The sequence below is a fragment of the Pleurodeles waltl genome, chromosome 2_1 (assembly GCF_031143425.1).
Source record: "Pleurodeles waltl isolate 20211129_DDA chromosome 2_1, aPleWal1.hap1.20221129, whole genome shotgun sequence".
Taxonomy (NCBI): Eukaryota; Metazoa; Chordata; class Amphibia; order Caudata; family Salamandridae; genus Pleurodeles; species Pleurodeles waltl.
Window position 1 is genome coordinate 667,023,975 of NC_090438.1, and position 18,698 is coordinate 667,042,672.

Genomic DNA, 18,698 nt, shown 5'->3' on the forward strand with positions numbered 1-18,698 from the left:
CTCTGGGGGTGGGGGGGATGCCTGTGAAAGAGGCATCAAGGGAAAGGAAAGGGTGTTCCTTTCACTCAATGTCTCTTTGAGCATTACTGCTGCCCGATCGCAATGCGTTTGGGCAGCAGGGATGCCCACTGGACACCAGGGAATTAGTGTGTGTGCGTGCGTGTTTTTACAGCATGGGAGAGCGATCCCTTGGGCAAGGGTCGCTCTCCTTTGGGGGGCACTGCTTTTTTCGCCATTTCTGCCCCCCCTCGCTCTCTTAACTCCCACTCCGCTAAAAAGAAATGCAGGGGTTTAGAAAAACCCTCACCTGAAGGATAAACGCTCACAAACTGAAGCGATGCGCAGAACCAATAGGAAGCGTCCGATTGAAGCGCATCACACACCATAAGCAGTGAAACAATGCTAAAGTCAGTGGGACGTGCTGTGTGGGCAGGCAATATATTTAAATACGCTCATACCGCCTCGTGCACTCTGCAATCATTTATAACATGAGATAAACAATGGCACTTAACTGGCTGTGAAGCAGCAAAGAAAGAGGAGAGTGATGTCTTTGTTTAGTTTTTCTGATTGGCTGCTAAAAAATTAAAGCATGGAAAGAGAAGCAAGTCGGAGCATCCGGTCCTGACATAGAATCAGAGATCATTTAGGCAGCCCTGGAAGACTTATGAAAGGGTTTTCTGATTGCTGTTTTACTGTATTGAATGGAGAGAAAAAAATAGAGGCTTTAGAACATTTTCCATTTATTTGCAAGTCCGAACAGTAAAATAATGGCCATGCCAGTAAGAAAAAAAAAACATAGGACAGGTGAGAACCCTTACCTCGAATAAATTTACTGTATTGGCAGATGAAGAGCAGATGACGTCCAAAACTTTCGGGCGGTTGGACTGGATCATTAATTAAATGCATTATCCGAAAATATTAATAAAACGTGTGGATTTGTATACACAGTTACGTTACTTAACAGATACATGAGAATACAAGGCGTACACCCCGACGTGTAACATGCTCCAAGCTGGCCCCCGGTTCTTCTTCTTCAACAGATCACGCACCTAAATCTTTGTATTTTTTCAGTTTCCATGGCGTAATCACGTACACTTTTTTTGTTTGGAAAATTACCAGCAGACGTTTAACGTAATTTTGTCTGCGAACGTCACTTCCGGTTTGCGTCCTACCCACAATACAACTATTCGTGCCGGGGAGGCTTGCGCTTTGTGGCCTTGTCCCTTCCGTGCTCAATTTTTTTTGTTCCGCTCGCCGGGCGGGAACTCTGCGCGCATCGCTGCTATTTCCCCAACCACCTAGCCGTCAAAATGAAGCTCGTGAGGTAAGAATTCAAGGGCCGCTTTCCAGGTGGTGGGGGGGTGTGCCTCAACGTGAAGATGGTAGAGGATTGCATGTGGTAGCGATGTCGTTGATTGTGAAGCGTCTTGGTGGGGAGGAGGCACAAAATGGCGGCAAAGAGCGCGCCAGTCTTACTCTTTTCGAACCGCCTGCTGCTTGCCCGTAAGACAAAGAATGGGTAGCGACACCCAGAGGGTGCGATGCATCTTACCCGCCAACCGCGAGTGGCACGGGAAATCCTGTGGATTCCTTTTTTTGGGCGTGTGCACATATTTTATGTTTTTTTACCTATTCAGTCATGTTTCTTAGTCTAGGCTGCTGTTGTGGCGAGTAGAAGGCTAGCTCACGCTGATATTGGTAGAAAGCGACTGCATTTCAAGTTGGAAGCTATTTTTTTTATGGATGCATATATCTCAACAGAGCAAGGAAAAGGAAATGCGTACTTTAAGGAGTTGTTACCAAAGTGATTTATTATTAGACAAGGGAACGATGCGCTTACTCTGGAACCCTTCCATTTGAACTTATTGCTCCCTAGTTGTCGTTCTGCATCATCATGTAAGCCAGGTGGTGCAACTGCACAGTCCTGTACAGTTTGTCTTCTCCGCCTGCCAGTTCTCACAAAACCAGTTCTCTCAGACCGTAAGTGTAAAGAGCCGGTTGAAAGTATGTTAAATCTTCTAAAAGAAATCCAGGTTTGTGGAGCTTCGGCAGTATCAATTTGAAACGGGTGGGCTTAGGACGGGAAATTGTTTCACGGTGTAAGATTCAATGATTTAAAAACTGCTGCAGTATCGACCTCGCATTAATGCGTAACTTGTTTAATGTGTTTCTGTGCGTTGTATTTGATATTCTACTGCACATTTACCTTCAGGGGTACTTTTGGCTGTTCAGCATCACTGCTATACAAGTCAGCACCTTAAAATGAGGCCCTTGAACATTTGGTGATCTTGCAGTGGTGTATTGTTCTTGTGGTCCAAGAGACAATGCAGAGTACCTGTTATCTCTCTGTTAAGGCCATCCTGTACGTAGGATACGGGGGTGTGCTAGATTGTGGGTGCATAGGTGAGGCAGACCTGTTGCCTTTTCTATAATTTTCCTTTGTTTCCAGTCCAATAGCGTTTTGGTTGCGGTTGTGCCAAGAGCAACGGTAAATTGTGGGCATCAGCCAGATGGGCAAGGGTGCCAGTTGTGGTGGCTTTGTAGATGATGCAGCTAGTTATGATACACTTCTCAAATGAGGAGGTTTGATTATTTTTTCGATAATCTGAAGAGGCAAGTGGTATCTTCAATAGATGAGGCCAAGTTCAGAGACAGCGGGAAGCATTTAAAACCTTGGGAGATTTCTTCAATTTAGGGACAAGAATTTAAGGTTGGCTTAATGAAGCTATTTTAGGTTAATATTTAAATAGCCAAGGGTTGCCAGAACGTATCTTTGAACCACTTGCATTGAGAGTTTATTTATGAGGTCGAGCTATTTTTAGATTCAACTTTCACCCTTCTGGCGAGTGGACAAAGAACAGGTGTTCTGTTAAGTCAGAAACTGAATTGGCAATTAAGATGCCTTTAAAATTATTCTTGTCACATTGTCTCTGTGTTCAGAGACAGGTCAGTAGTCAGTTTGTCTTCTTACAATGCAAATACTCTTCCTTGTGACTGCAGAGTTCCAGGATTTTGTATGGTAAACTGTCTGACCTACGTGAAATGAAAGGCTCTTGGTATCAGCTTTTTCCTAGCATAACACACAACATTTATATAATTAACTCAACTTTACAAACATTTCAAAGTATATTTTAGTAGCCGTGAAAGACCATTTTTTTCTACTTCTGTGTGGTGGAAAAAAATATTTTACTAGAATGGAAAAAGTCAGAACACTTGGTGATGTGCAAATGATAAATGTTTACTGAATCCCCATTTTCTCAGATTATTGTTAATACACTATATAGTTTTATCACTGAAGCTGCAACTTAGTGGCAAGGTTTTTGGACATTTCTTGGAAATGTACTGTCTGTAAATGACAGTGCGCTACCACATCATGCTTTAGTAATATATTGATTAAAAGTGAGTGTTTAAACCTAAACAGAGAAACATTCCTGCCCTGATGGCAAAGCTATTAGTAAATTAAGAGGCAAGTCTTGCATGGATATTGTGTAATTTATATTTGGGCCAGATTTATAAGACATGGAGCAAATGCTTAGTGTATTTAATCAAACAAAATATATATATAGTTTTTTAACAGCAGAGATGCTGAACTCGCATGTTTATGGTGCACTCATTTATGAGAAAGAAGAAAAGGATGACTGTAAAATACAATATTTGTCTGGGATAACAAAATTTGAGACCCGATTCTGGGTCAAGTACATTAGTTGGGTCGAGTCGATTATTCAAGCTACTTGACTTGTAGGTGTAGGATTAGTTTTATGATTTTTTTTGAGGCCAGTATATAATACCACGAGGCTGTGAAGTACTAATTTTATCGGTGTACAAAAGGGGGGAACACCAGTTGCCGATTTTCTTCCAAAAGGTACAATTGAATTGCACTTTAAAATATTTAATATATGTATATTGCGGAGATGGGCTTGAAGTACAAGGGCTGGGAGCGTGATTTGATGCGTGCTAAGGCACATAGAGTTGTAGGTGTATCCAGCCTCTTGCGTCTCCAATGGGCTGGTTGGGTTTTTTTTTATTAAAAAAAGTTCAATAAATGTTGCCAGTTATGTGGGGTATTTACATTAGCATTTTGGTATGGTAAATGTGTGATGAATAACTTTTCATTACGCTTTGGGACAGTCAAAAGTAGGAAAGGACTATCCTGTCACTAAGGAAGGAAGGGTCACCAGTCAGATTGAAAATATTGCTTCTTAGTGTCATTTTTTGTTGTCATCTTTGAAGAAATCTTTCATGATTTTCTTATTTTATAAATACTGATGTAAAGGTGGAAAATTGTCAATTAGATTGCTCTAGGGTTGTGTATGTAGGGGGGAGGATGCTTTGTAAGTGACTGAAGACTTTGATGAATGGAAGCATTATTCATGGGTGTACGCTATTAGCAGCTAACAGACGGCTAACGAACAGTTTATGCCTTATTTGTAGTCTTGTTCTGAATCTGTGCACAAAAATTGGTAGGTTTGAGGAATTTCTTTTGATTAACAAGGGTAGCATGATTACAAGGCGTTTGTGAAGAACCTTTTAGGAAGTTCTGACAGGTACAGAACCTGTGACATGCTAGTGGTGTACTTTGTTTTTTGGGTGCTGTGCTGCAAAAGTTGTATAGCAGAGGTTTGCCATTTGTTTTTTTCCTAATACAACCAAGCCCTGTTCTACTGAAATCGCTGGCTACTCACTACATTCCAGGCAGAGCACTCAGATCCTCAACAGCCCATTTGCCACAAGTGCCCAAGGTGAGACAAGTCTCCGTGGGGTGGGGAAGGTCGTTTGTTCCCTTAGCAGGCCCCTAGACTCAAGAATTCTCTTGCTTTGGAAGTCAGTACTGTCCAACGTATTGTCCTTTCAAAAGGCTGTTAAAACCTGGCTCTTTTCCTTGTAACAACCAGGTTTATTCCCCTTGCTTGGCTTCTCTTCCAGTGCTGGGAGTCATCCAGGTAGCCATGCGCTCTACAAGAACTCAAAGAATAAAATTCAATCCAGGTTTTTTTTTTTTGCTTTTTTTTTTTAAAGCTCTGGCTTTTGTCCAGGCTCTTAAAGTAACTAGTCCCCTCCATCATTTGTATGCTTGAAGTGTTATTCACGTTCTGTATCTTTCAGTGTGGAGTTGCCCCCTGCAGGTGTTGCTTTGATTGAAGCCTAGGTGGAACTCCCTCAGTTCTGCGACCTGGCAGAATTTGGGCACGTCTGCTGATTTTTAGCACTGGGGGCTTGTTCTATGCTGTAAAATCAACACGAATAGCGCCATGCAGCAGATTAAGGGCCTGTGTTTCTTTCTGTTGCTTAAGTAGATTTTCTACTCGGTTCACGTTGAGAAAGCTGCTGTCTGTCATGGCCAACCACCATCAAAAATCTTGATGGTGTACGCATAATTTGCAAATTTGCGCTTGCTAACCTAATGTTGGTGCGCCGCACATATTGGGAGAGAACCTCTGCCATGCACAGGTTGGCTATGTTTTGCTTGAACTGTACTCAGTGGAGTGAAGAGTGGGCAAAACTACACCAGAAGAGCTTTTTGTCTTGTGCACGTTATGGCATTACATTGGCAAGTGTGGATTTGCATCCTCCCCGGGTGCAATTTTTCCAGCACTAGATCTCTCTTCAGTCGTTTGCAGCAGGTCACAACCATTTGCATCGCAAAAGCTGCAGCTCGACTAGAAAATTTGCTCGGGTGACAGAAAAGAAGTAGCCCCCTCTCTGGTGCCGCATAGTGCAGTTCACACTGATTGTACTGTGCAGATCAAGCTCCCAGCGCTAAAAACCCTTGCACAGTGTGACCTGAGGTGTGGTTAGCATGTTATGGGATGCGAGTGCTTAAATGTGAGACAGATGCATAATATGTGGTTTTCAGTAAGCTTCCAGTTTTGATCAGTTCTGCAGGTGTCCAGTAAGCCTGTAGCTGCCCAGTTTAGTGGAGTGAACAGGTGTAGGTTGAAGGGAAAGGTGGTCATGAGTTTTGCTTTAAGGTCAGGGGTATGTGGCAGACCTTTTCAGTTAATCCATGCCAGTTGAGTTGATGATTGATTGCTCTGGACTTTTACTTTACTGGGTTATAGCCATGGCATTTCCTGTAGCTGTTTAGATGTACATGAGTGTAAGATGGCCTGTTTAAACCTCAGATTGCAACTCACATTCATTTTGGTACACAGTGATCTCACCAGTTGGTACAATTTAAAAAATATTGAACTTAGGTTGTCGTACCCAAATTCGAAAGAAAGACAGCATTATAAAGAATGTGACCAAAACAAAGACGAGTAATAAACAAATGCACCCTGGGTAAATTCTGCAATATATAACTGTATTACAATTTAATAAGTTATGTGGCTCGCACAAGACTGGCTAGAGAAAAGTGGCTTTAATTAAGAAATTAGTCAGTACTTTGTCCAAGCTCAGGAAAGAGAAAAAAACAGTAATACAAAATAAAACTGACAGACATGCGTTCACCAATGAAAAGGAAGAAAATGAGAATGGTAATGAAGCCAACCAATGGCCTTTTTTTCTTTTTCTTAAAGAAACAATAGTTCGTCAAAAGTAGTGCTAGAAAGGCAAGCAGTAGAAGCAGAGATGCCGGCCTATCAAAGAGATTAAGAGAATATCTTCCATAAGAGGGACAAATAACACCATCAAGCTGGGAAACAAATAAGCGTTCAGATGAGTGACCAGGAAAGTAAGCCAGTGGTAAGCACGGGTGGGCTCCAAGACCCTTGTGTTCTTGGTAAGCCACTGTATGTCTTGCAGCAGACCATACATACTCTGCTTAGTAGGCCCCCTTACAACGTAGGGGAACTTTTTTCTTAAATTTAAAAGTATGGGGGCCTTGTGCCCCATAGATCCCTCCCACTTGGACCTCTGCCTGCTTAATAAAATAATTACAACTTATTTGTATTCACTTTAAAAGTCTTAAGTAGGGGTGCGGAATTTAATAACATATCTACTTGTGTGTGGGTCAGACTGCTTCTTAAATCTACTTGTCCTGAAAAAATATATAACTACTTGTCCCTTTGGTGCCATTTAGTGTGGCGTCAGAATATAGCAGCAATCTCATTATGTAAGAGCTCTGATAATAGCCTCTCTGATTATGCCGGGGCTATGACTATAGTAGAGCTTGAATACTTGAAATGTCAATCCCTACTAATGCAATTTCCTTACTGTGTCACAGTTCCGCAGATCTACATACTGGGGCTTGAGGAAGCAGTAAGCAATAGTTCCAGGGCTGGAATGCCTTTGAGTCTGCAAGCCTATTAACTTGCATGTTTTAAGGATTTTCACCAGCTCTTCTCAAATCTTTTTGCATTGAGAAAGGTTGGAAATTTACTTCCGACAATGTAGCGGTTCTTCCAGGGTTGGGGAAAAAAGTGGTTGGAGGAAAAGTGAACTTAAAAACGCTCAATACAGTTTCACATGAGCAAATCTACACATGCATATTTGCTTGTACTAAAATACAGTTCACAAATATTTTCTAGAAGTACGATTATTGGCACACAAAGTAGTTTTGTTCAGTGCCAGGAACTACTGTGGCAGTCAGTGCATAATGAAACTGGAGCCTCCATCCCCGCCCGCAGTGTAACCTTTAAAATGTTTTACACTGCTCACCCTAATAATAAAGGCTTTTCAATAATGACCCATAAATACAAGTTTGAACCCCATTAACAGGCGGACACACATTACCTCAACTTCAGACAGTCCCTTCTCTGTAAACTGGCAGCCAAAGGGTTTGTGCTGCAGGAGGTTGGGCCTACTTGCACCAAGGACAAAATAAACATGAAAACTTGTTGCCCTTGACCTCAAACAATATGTCCTAGGTGTCGGGCAATATGACTTCCACATTCCTGGACATTGAGATGATGGGTTGCTTCATATCCAGAATAGTGCATCTTAAAAGAGACAGACAAACAAAAGTTTATGTGGCCATAAAAAGGAAGGACCTTATTGGGTGGCAGAATCTGGCCAAAATGGGGTTGTATTTAGTACAAGCGCCTGACAGCCCAATTTTTTTTTTAATTCAAACTGTTTTTATTGATTTTTCAGTCAATACAGAGACAGTCATGACTTGTCCAGCCCGTGGTTCCCAGTCTGGGGACACTTGGGGGGTCTGCGAAGCCTCCTCAGGGGGTCTGCGACTGCTTAAAAAAAAATATATATTAACAGATTAGGTCCCCAACTTTCAGTGATGACTTAATGTGGGGGTCCCTGAATTCCAATAATGTTCCAGTGGGGGTCCCTGGGTCCCAGTAATGATAAAGTGGGGGTCCACAGAAGTCAAAAGCTTGGGAACCACTGGTTTATATCATAAGTATAGCTAATAGGTTAAACAGTGTAATATTCACCAAGTAGCCACTTGATTAGCCTTGCATTTAACTTTCTGATGGAAAACCCCTTTCATGACTACAATTTGACATATATGCCTGTAACCGTCAATATACACATATGTAAACACATTCCAACCACAAAAGGTTAACAATAACAATTTGCATAATTAGGGTATAGTTACAAAATGCCCAATGAAGGGTGGATCCACACAAGTCACAAGGGATGCATCCCCGTACGCATCTCAACGTATGTCCCTGGGGAACCAGAAAGGTGGATCATATCTGTAAGAGATGAAGGGTTCTTATAGGGGGGTAGGGCATGGAAATAGAGCAAGACCCCCCACAGACACTGCACCCGGGGTCCTCTTATATAATCAAAGTTTTCCTGAATTCAGTCCTAATATCAGTTAGTCGTTCCATGGTAAGTGTGTGCTACATGCGTGGATGCCAGTGTGACATTGTTAGGGGCCTCTGGTTTCTTCCAGGCTGCTGCCAAGGTCATCTTGGCAGCTCAGAGGCAGAGCCATAGAATAGACCTATCTCCAGACATCTGATGTTTAAGGGAGGGGTTCTGAAGGCCTAGTTACACGTGTCTTGGTGTCAGGTATGGGGTTGCCCAATATCTCCTTAACTTGAGCTTGTATGTCTTCACAATAGGGGCGGATAGTTGGACAGTCCCACCAAATGTGTTTTGAAAAAGAAAAAAACAAATCCCCCTTCAACATCTCTCTGGAGTACTGGGGAAGGTAGTCAGTTGTTTCGCCGTGTACAATTACACATCATAGATAACTTTATAGTGGACTTCATGTAGGCTTTAGGAATGATTACATCTGGAAATATCATGCCATAAATTGCACCAGTGATAGTCCACTATCGGTGAGCCCAGTACTTGTTCCCGGAGCATATAAAAAGGATATGCAGCCTTTGGCTGATCCAGCCCTCTGAACATATTTCTCAATGGGGAGTAGGTCTCCAGTGGTCGAACTTCTGCTGTGAGAACCCAGCGTTTCAGCTGGATATAGTGATTAGACTCAGATTTGTGGGATTAAACTCTTGGCAGCAGTTATCAAATGTTAATATGTCCCATTTGTGGAATAGATTGCTATCGCAAGGCAGCCCCTCTTCTCGCCATGTATCAAAGGTGACAGGCGTCAATGTGTGGGTGAAATGCTGTGTTGGAGTGTATCGGTGTATGTGAGAAGGGGAATGTCATCAGCTTATGATTTCTAATGACCGTGTCTCATGTTTTCAATGTGGTCGCTGTTGGGGTACGTAAATAGCCATTACGCGGTCTGTCTGCTTTAGGTTTTCATAGAATGTCCCTGTTGGTTCTCCCCACTATCACACGATCCATGTGTAACCACGTTTCAATCATCTTTAAGGACCATTCAGAGGGAACTGAGCTGAGCCGCTCTATAATAGGTCACATGTTCCTCCGAGCCAAGAGGGATCCCTTGGATCAAGGGAGTAGCGCTTGTCTTTGCTGCCAGGGATTCAATGCTAAGAGCGAATAGCAGAGGAGGGGGGCAACTGTGTTGTGTGTGCCCCTCGTAAGGGAAAAACATTGGAGGCAGCACCATTCACTAACATTCTAGAGCAAGGGTGGCTATAGTTGGCTAGTATCATGGCTATGAAGCTCTCATGGAGCCCAAACCGCGACAGGATATGGGACACGAAAGCCCAATCTAGCCTGTTGAAGTCTTTCTCTGCTTCTAGTGTTAACACGATTGCCGAAGGGATTTTTTTTTGTTGCCTTCTATTAGATTTATAGCCTGCCTTAGGTTGTCATGAGTGTTTTACCCTGCGATAAAACCCGATTGGTCTGGATGTATCAGTTCTGGCATCACCTCTAACCTGTGAGCCAGTATTTGAGTGTGTAGTTTAGCATCCGTGTTAAGGAGGAGTATTGGGCGGTAGGATGTGCATACATTTTGGGATAATGGAAATCAGAGCTTTCCCCCATAGATGGGGTGACTGCTTGAGAATCCACTATGTGGTTAGAGGTCTGTCAAATATGTGACCAACTCAGTACTGAAAGACTTATAGAAGGATGCATTAAAGCCATCCTGGCCTGGGCCTTGTGGAGTTTAAGAGTTCAATGTCGAAATGAACTTCCTCTTGTGAAATAGGAACACTATATATGTCATTGTGAGCTGGGGGTGCCTGGGATATTTCGATTTCTGCTAGATAAATTTGTTGCGCCTTATCTCTGCGTTAAATAGGCATTCATAAAAGTCTTGGAGCAGTCGTGCCTTCCCCTGTTCTGTGTGTCGAGTCTGTTCTTCGTAGAGTTGGTTAATATAGGTCCAGTTCAGTTTGGCTTGTAGCGGCTAGGCAAGGTGGAAGCCTATCTTATTACCGTTCTCATGTGTAGTCTGTTTAAGATGTAATGGGTAGAGCTTCGCCCTGTTGGCGTATATGGCCTGAACTTTCCCTTGAAGGGACGTCACTTTTCTTTCAAGGTGTACTGTGAGGGTCGCCTTGTGCTCAGTTTCGGCTTTGTCCAATTCAGCCTCCAGCAGTTCTCTCTCCTTCGTCTTCTGTCTGGTTAATGTGGTGATCCAGGGCAAGCACTTCCCTTGAATGACTGCCTTAAAAGCGTCCCATAACACAGAGGGATCTACCTGTACAGTGTGATTCAAAGAAAATCCCAAATGGATGGGTCCATCGTTATTTCACCTTTCCCTTACGAAGTGCGCCTGTAATGGTTTGAAGCTGCAAACGCCTCTTCAACATTGCTGGCGCTGTGTCTTGGATCAGCAAGCACGTTTCCCCCTTGGAAGGTGATATAATTTCCTTCATTTTGTAGAAGCTTAGCTTTGCCACGATGTCTCTGGGTCGTCTCCCTACTAACTCCAATAAGGGTCTGTGAACTTGTTCCACTCTCATTTCTGGGCGATCCTCTCCCTGGAGCTCTGAGAACAGACCCACAATGAAGGCTACTAGATTAGGTCCCTCAATTCTGTCCTCCAGGCCCTTCAAACTAATATTGCCCTTCTGAGATCGATTCTCTAAGTCCTGACACTTAAGCAGTACACAAGCTGAGAACGCAGTCGGGTCATGTCACAATTCAGTGGTATCAAACTGGTGTTAACTTCTTTCTTAAGAGTCAATGGTTACTGTTATGTTGGCCCTGGGTTCCGTGAAGGGAGGCCCACAGGTAGTCTTTAGGAAGAGCTATAGTCTCGAGGATGCTGTGTCACAAGGGATCACTTGGACCAAAGGCTGTGCAAGATAGTTGGACATTCAATTAATTAGTTACATAGCAGGTCAATGCTTGAATCATTGATGCGTTTCCAGCTAAGCCAGTGTCAACTAATAGTTCTCACGTTAGGGCTAATTCAAATGGTAGCTTACTGCTCCCTGAAGGAGGCAGTGCCAGTCCTTGGCTATTGTATTGATGAGGCAGACGGCTGTCATGTCCGCTTTATAGCTCAGGCAGGCGCCATATTGGAGTCAGGCAAGGCACGTGGTGCGGTCTGCTAGCGATCTCTGGGACCGACACACCAGTTTCCTGTCCCTCTTTGTTTCTTTGGGGCCAGGTGGGGGGACGCTGCTGCACCTACATGCCCCTGTGACTCGTGGGCCTGTGCTGCGGGATGACCCTTCTTTCAGGCAAATTCAAGATGGGGAGGGGTGTACCTCTCTCCTTGGGTGTCCTTTTGGGGTCTGCTGCCCCCTCAATTTGCTTCAGCCTGCTGGTAGACCGATTTGGTCCTGCATTGTGGGTCTCTCAGGTGCTTCTATGCTGGCCTGCCATCTTCCTTGTAGGCCCAAGTGGTCAGGTCCTTCGCAAGGATCCAACTCGTCTGAAATGAGCATTGTTGTCATCAGTCTGTTTCCTGCCCTAGTGCAGAATTCCTGTAAATACACCCCTGTGCGGGCAGGCGTATGGTGCTTGCCGGAGCTGATGTAGATCGCATCCACTCTGCCACGATGGCTGGCCACGCCCCCTCTGAGATTTTATCTGTATTTAGTGGCCTATTTTGTGAACCGGTTGGTATTGTCAAAGGGTTCTAACATGTCACTATACTAACATCCAGGCACAGTCTGTAGCACACAAAGTTCGCCCGACCCCATTAAGCGTCAGAAGAACTAGCCCAGTGATTCCTCACAGTGGGTGGCATCTGCAGTACTAACTTGGAACAAATGTGGAGAAATCAGATAGTCTGCCGACCTATGCACTCTGAATATGAAAACTGTGGTGGACTGCGGTCCTTTGCCCAAGATAAATTAGCCAACCTAGGAGAGGCAAAGTGGTTTTCCATTACAGATATAAGATCTGCCTACCACCTGGTTGCGTTGACCAATGAATCTCAGAAGCTTATGACTTTTGTGATGCTGTATGATGCCTTTAAATATCGGAGGCTACAACTGGCTTAACTTCAGCCAGCAGCGTCTTTCAAAAGCTGATTGACCAGGCCTCGCAAAATCATAAAAATTTTACTAGACCTGCAGGTCGAGTAGCTTGAATAATCTACTCACCCTAACTGTAATGTACTTGACCTGGAAATGGGTCTTATGTGATCTTAGGAAAATATTGTATTTTACGTTCACCTTTTTTTTCTTCGTTCTCACATAAGTGTGCCTTTTAAATATGTGAATTCAGCATTTCTGCTGGTAAAAAAACAAAAAAAACTTTTGTTTGACTAAATACACTAAACACCTGATCCATGCATGACTTGGCCTCTTAGTACTAATAGCGTTGCCATCCGGGCAGGAGTATTTTTCTCACGGTTCACCTTCCAAAATCCTGGAACTCTACAGTCACAAGGGAAAGTATTTGCTTTGCAAGAAGACAAACTGACTTTTGACCTAAGTCTCTGAACACAAAGCAGATTTTGACAAGAATAAGATTTAAAGGCATCTTAATTGCTAATTCAGTTTCTGACTGAACAGAACACCTATTCTTTGTCAACTTGCCAGAAAGGTGTAGCAGAATCTAAAAACAGCTGAACCTCAAAACAAATCTGGCCATAGCGAGTGGTTGAGTATATTTTTCCAGCCCTGTGATGGACAGTCTATTAGGGGGAAATCAGCAGAATGCAGCCATCAGGACAACCTCTTTGTCTTCACTGAAAGCATAATCAAATTCTGAGGAAAGTGTTGGCTATTTTATTACACAGAGGCAAGACAATCGTGCAAGACAAGTACAAATTTGCTACCAACGAGCTATAGTTCTTAGGTCGCACCATATCCGTGTCTGGTAGAAAACCTGAATTTTCCCTGATTTGGGCCATCAAGGAAGCCAGAGCATCTATTAATAGTTGCTTTAACCGTGTTCTTGGGCTTAGTTCAGTGTTACCACTTGTTTTGTGCCAGACTCTGCTCATGCATTCAAACCATTAAGATTGTTACTCGGAAAATGTCAGAATGTTTTGTGGTCTGCTGACTTGAAGACTGCATTCAAAAATGTCAAACATCTGATTGAGATAACACCAGCCTTGAGTGCTTTTTGTAAAGATTGCACTTCCTTCATAACTGTGGATGCAAGCCTCCATGGTTTGTGTGCTGTGTTGATTCAAAAAGTGGTTGGTAAAGAACAAACTCTAGCATTTGCATTAATATCTCATAAATAGTACCAAAGCAAATTTTGCACCATAGTGTGACACCTTTTAGTGTGTGGGCACGCAAAAATTCTGGATGGGTGTTTGGGTTTGTAAGTTTTGAGTCGCACAATGATCACAAACCGTAGTGCACATATTCAGCAGCTGCAATTGGAACACCATTTCAGCCAGACTAACCTGATTGTTTTCCAAATTACAGGAATACAGTTTTGTAATAAAAAAAAACGGTTGGGCAAAAAACGTTTATCTGTTACGCCCTTAGAAGACACATATAGCTAAACTCCTTTTGAGTTGAAAACCATACTTCGGACATTGTGTCCTTTACAGACATCTCCATGCCATTATGTTTAGTTTAAAACATTTGAATGTACCTGCTCAGGAGCAAACCAAAATAGAATAAAGCTATTGTTTTGCAGGGTGAATCTTTTTTAGGCTCTGATGGCTGTGCAGTATTTCCCCGTCTAGTGGTTGGGTCTGGAATTATCCACTGTTTTGTAGTCCTCCTCTTGAATTTTTGTTTTGTTTGTTTTTGTATTTTTTGGGGGGGCAGCGACCGAACCACCATTTAGTAACCCCTGGTGACGTCATCCTAGTTCCTCTGGATGGTCACACCTTTGATTGCCATCTTCAGATTATTTTTTTTCAGTCGTTGGGTCTCCAACACAAGGAAAAATAATTGGCAGAAGTTGGAAGATTATCTGTGCGAAGTTCATCAAACCGGGACAGACAGTAGTCTCCATAAGAACACCCAAAAGGATATACATACCTTCCACTCTATCATCAGAGTAAGGATTTCATCGCCTGGACCTTTGCTTGCGCTGAAGACCTTGAAAGTTAGTGAGACTGAGGATGGCCCACCATGCGTTATAGGGCCAGAAGTCCACGCAGTCTCTGAGATTTGGGGCTGTCGAGCAACGATGACGACGGCTTCACAGGAAGCGGAAGGCGAAACATCAGAGGGTGATCTGGAGATCATCCATGTAGAGAAGGCATCTAAGAGCTGAAAGACTGAGCACTCATCTAAGACTTCAGAGTCGAAAAATATGAACTCGCAAACGCACAAGGGAGCCTCTGGGTTGAAACATTCGCCACCCCTAGGCAGCACCAATGAAAAGGTGTCTCACAGAGCCCTTTTGTGAAGGATGGGGGGGGTGGGCTCAGGAAAAAAACACGTAACGTTGGAGGACTGAAGGGAGAAAGACACATCAATGTCAAAAGCACAACATCAAAGCTTGCCAACTGAGTCATTGTCAAAAGAGGGTTCAGTGAAAACAAAGGTCCTAAGCCTCGAAAAACAGGCTGACATAAAAAGAAACAGGGAAAGAACCATGGCCAAAATGTCTGCACTTCTTCAGAGTAGGGAGGAATTCAACGAAAGCCTCCAATATATCAGAATTCTTGAAAATGCTTTGATGCCAAAACGCGTCAGAGGAAGGTGAATACATTGATGAAGAATGGTAAGACTTGGAGGCAAACTTGCTTGCAGAGGGTATAGAATCTTACCCTTCAAAGCCCTCACCCCCAGATGATATTGAAATGTACAATCTGGTCACAAAAATTATGCTGTTGATTTTATGTAAAGCTCAAGGAGAAGCTACAATCATGCTTGCTACTGGAAACATTGATGCGAAGTCAGGAAAGGAGACAATTTCTACCCATGCTCCCAAGCATTCTCAACCAGCGGAGGGAAGCTTTTGAGGAACCAGCCACTTGTAGAGCTGTGACTCCAAGGGTTAAAAAGGAATATAAATATCTCTCCAAGGACCCTGCATATATATAACACTCTCCTTGCCGACTCTGTAATCATATCGACAGCCAGAAAGAGGGCCACCCTCAACCTCGGGGCCTCCACTGGAAAAGGGGAGCTAGAAGATGGAACCAGTGTGTCACAGATTTGAATGTAGTGCTGCAAACCCGTGGCACTTTGCAAACTCTAATGCACTACTCAGACATGCTTATAAGCATTGGGAGGAAATGAGAGAGCAGTTAAAATACCTCCCTGAACAGTACAGAACAAACATTTGCAATGCAGTAGGTCTCTCATATTTAGAACGATTTAATTGTCCTCTTTTGACAACAGTCCCCGCAAGTGAAAAGAAAACGTGAGTAGAAATTGAGAAAAGACGACTTGGCAAAATAAAAGAAAGCTTTAAAAAAAATAACTTTGCAATTTTGTTTGTCCTGCTGGGAACCATTTTGCTAGTCAATAGCTTCCTGATGCGGGGCACTAGAAGTTAAATAGAACAAATAGCTCCTCTGTCACATCAGTAGCAGCAGACGGGCTTGATCCCTGATCCGCACAGAGAAACGGAAGTGATGGCAGGTGTGCCTTGATGAATTACAAGGCTTTAAAGAAGAGTGCCACGCAAACCAACAAATGGTGAGCGGCAGGCGGGCTTCAAGCCCTTTACAGAACACAACAAAGTTTTGCAAGTGAGACACATGCGCTAGCATGCACACTCGCAGGCTCGACCATAAAAAGGGCAATACATGTTTGAAATCTGCTTTTAAATGCAGCAGACACATCGAGCCGCTAGATGAGGATGGGGATCACGCAGAGACTACACACACACCTGAGAGTCTCATGTTTTAAGCCAGAAGTTCAGGCAAATATCAAACACCCCCTTCGATGGACCACAATTGTTTGGAAACTCAGAGGCCGAAAGTCTCAACCGGCTTAAAAGAAAGGACAAAAGCAGCAAAATCCATTGGCACACTGCGGTTTCGAGGTGGATTATGAAGGGGAGCATTTGTGACACGATGGCCAACCTCAAGAGGCAACTTCCAGGCAGGGAGCTCTCATTAAGGCTTTCAGAGTAGCATCTAAACTGCCACAGGGACGCAATTACTTTCGAGGAAGAACCAGGGGGAGATGACAAAAAAAAAAAAAAAACAGATACGGTGCAACCCTCCCATAAGTGGCTGCACAGGAAATGCAAGACTTTCACAAATAACATCAGTGAAAGAAAAGAACATTCAATTGGACGTAAAACACAGCACACCAGTCAGTGGAACGTTAAGACTTCCTTTAGCAGTAGCAGAAAATAACTTCATTAAAAGTGCCTTCTTGTTGAGTAATTGAGCATGGTCACTCATCATTTTACTTTCACTTTGGTTTTTTAATCTTGGTCTTCATCTCACTTATACTGATTAAATTTATGATGTGTCCTCGAGATGGATAACCAATTTGACCCTTTTTCTGTTGTCTACATTTTGCTTTGGTACCTGGAATAGGGTATCATCTATATGACCTGAACTTATAAGCCACTATAAGAGCAATATGGTTAAGAGCCCCCTCCGTGGAGCCCGTCCGGCATTGCAGTGCCGGCCTTGGGAGGAGCGTTCCCGATGATGAAGCCAGTCGTCCATTGTAATGCATGAGTGTTCTTGCTCCTGTAGAACTAGGTCTTCTGGTATTCTTTCAATGCATTGGAACAGTGTACCCTTTTACGTTTCATGATTACTACAGTTGGGAGACTGTACACTGGACCATTAACCTCACGGTCCTCCCCCCCCCCCCCCCCCATTGATTTGTTAAATAACTTCAGACGAGTGGATCTTAAATGCAATTCGATTTATTGCATAAAACTAACCAGATTCCTTCAGTAAGAGGACCAAAGAAGAAGCTATACTCAAAAGAGGAAATGGCTTGTCTACTCTAGGTCAAGGAGTTATTGAACAAATGGACAATAGAACTAGTCCCAAAACAATAAATCAGCAAGGGCAGTTATTCAATGTATTTCTTAATTCCAAAGGTAGATGGATCGTTACACCCAATATTGGACCTCAAATTCATAAACAAGTTTATAAAAACTCAAATTGAAAATGACAACCTTACAAGAACACATACCACAACTACAAGAGGGGGATTACATGCCAGCACTAGACTTGAAGGACGCTTACTTTCACATCCCAATAAATGCAAAGCACAGGAAATAACGAAGGTTTGTGGTCAACGGAATACACTATCACTTCAGCTTTGGCATTTTGAATAAAATCCGCACCAAGAGTGGTTACCAAAAGCCATGGCAGTAATAGGTGGGAATACATGTATATCTTTACCTTGACAGCTGGATAGTAAGAGCAAACTCATACCAAGAATGCATCCAGGACTTCCAATGGGTAAAGAAGACATTGTACACACTAGGTTTCTCACTGAACATAGAAAAGTCCTCTCCAGAGCCAGAACAGAAAAATATTTTTTTCAGAGCCAGACTAAACTCAATACAAGGGAGAGCCTTCCTAAATGATAAAAGAACCCAATCCCTTCTGGAAGACATTGACCATTACTGCAAGAGGTGAGCTCTGACAGAGGACAGTGGGGAATCTATTAGGAAAGATGGCATCATGCATTCTGTTAATCCCATATGTGAGACCCAGGATTGGCTTTAAAATCTGTGATCATAGGCAGCGAGGAGTTTGGAAGATCTATTGGTAGTCACACAGCTAGCATGGTGGAACAGAGAAAGCATTACACATGGAAGAGCTTTTACACAACCAACTCTATCTGTGACAGTAACAGACACCGCTCAGGTGGGACGGGGAGCACACATGGGGTCCCTCAAAGTAAGAGGAATTTGGAAGGAAATGGATACAGTAGAGCACTTCATCCTAAAGCATTCCAGAACTTCTTTGGGGGGTGACAATATTGATTCAAACAGACAATACAACAACAATGTTTTTACATCAACTAGCAGGGAGGGACTCGATCCCCGCCCCTATCGAGGCTAGCTCAGCTACTCTGGAAATGGGCAATACAAAGGAACATGGAGATTCAGACGATACATGCACTGGGAGGAGACGATTTTTGAGGCAGACA

The 18,698-nt window shown here is 43.2% G+C and overlaps 1 protein-coding gene across 1 annotated transcript in view; it reads left to right on the forward strand.

Annotated features, from left to right (window-relative positions):
* Positions 1-1,146: 1,146 nt before the first annotated feature.
* SNRPD1 (small nuclear ribonucleoprotein D1 polypeptide) overlaps positions 1,147-18,698 on the forward strand; it is a 31,706-nt gene continuing 14,154 nt past the window's right edge. The window contains exon 1 of the mRNA XM_069216284.1: positions 1,147-1,324. Coding sequence (XP_069072385.1) covers positions 1,311-1,324 — 14 coding nt within the window. The 5' untranslated portion in view covers positions 1,147-1,310. The remainder of the gene's footprint in view (positions 1,325-18,698) is intronic.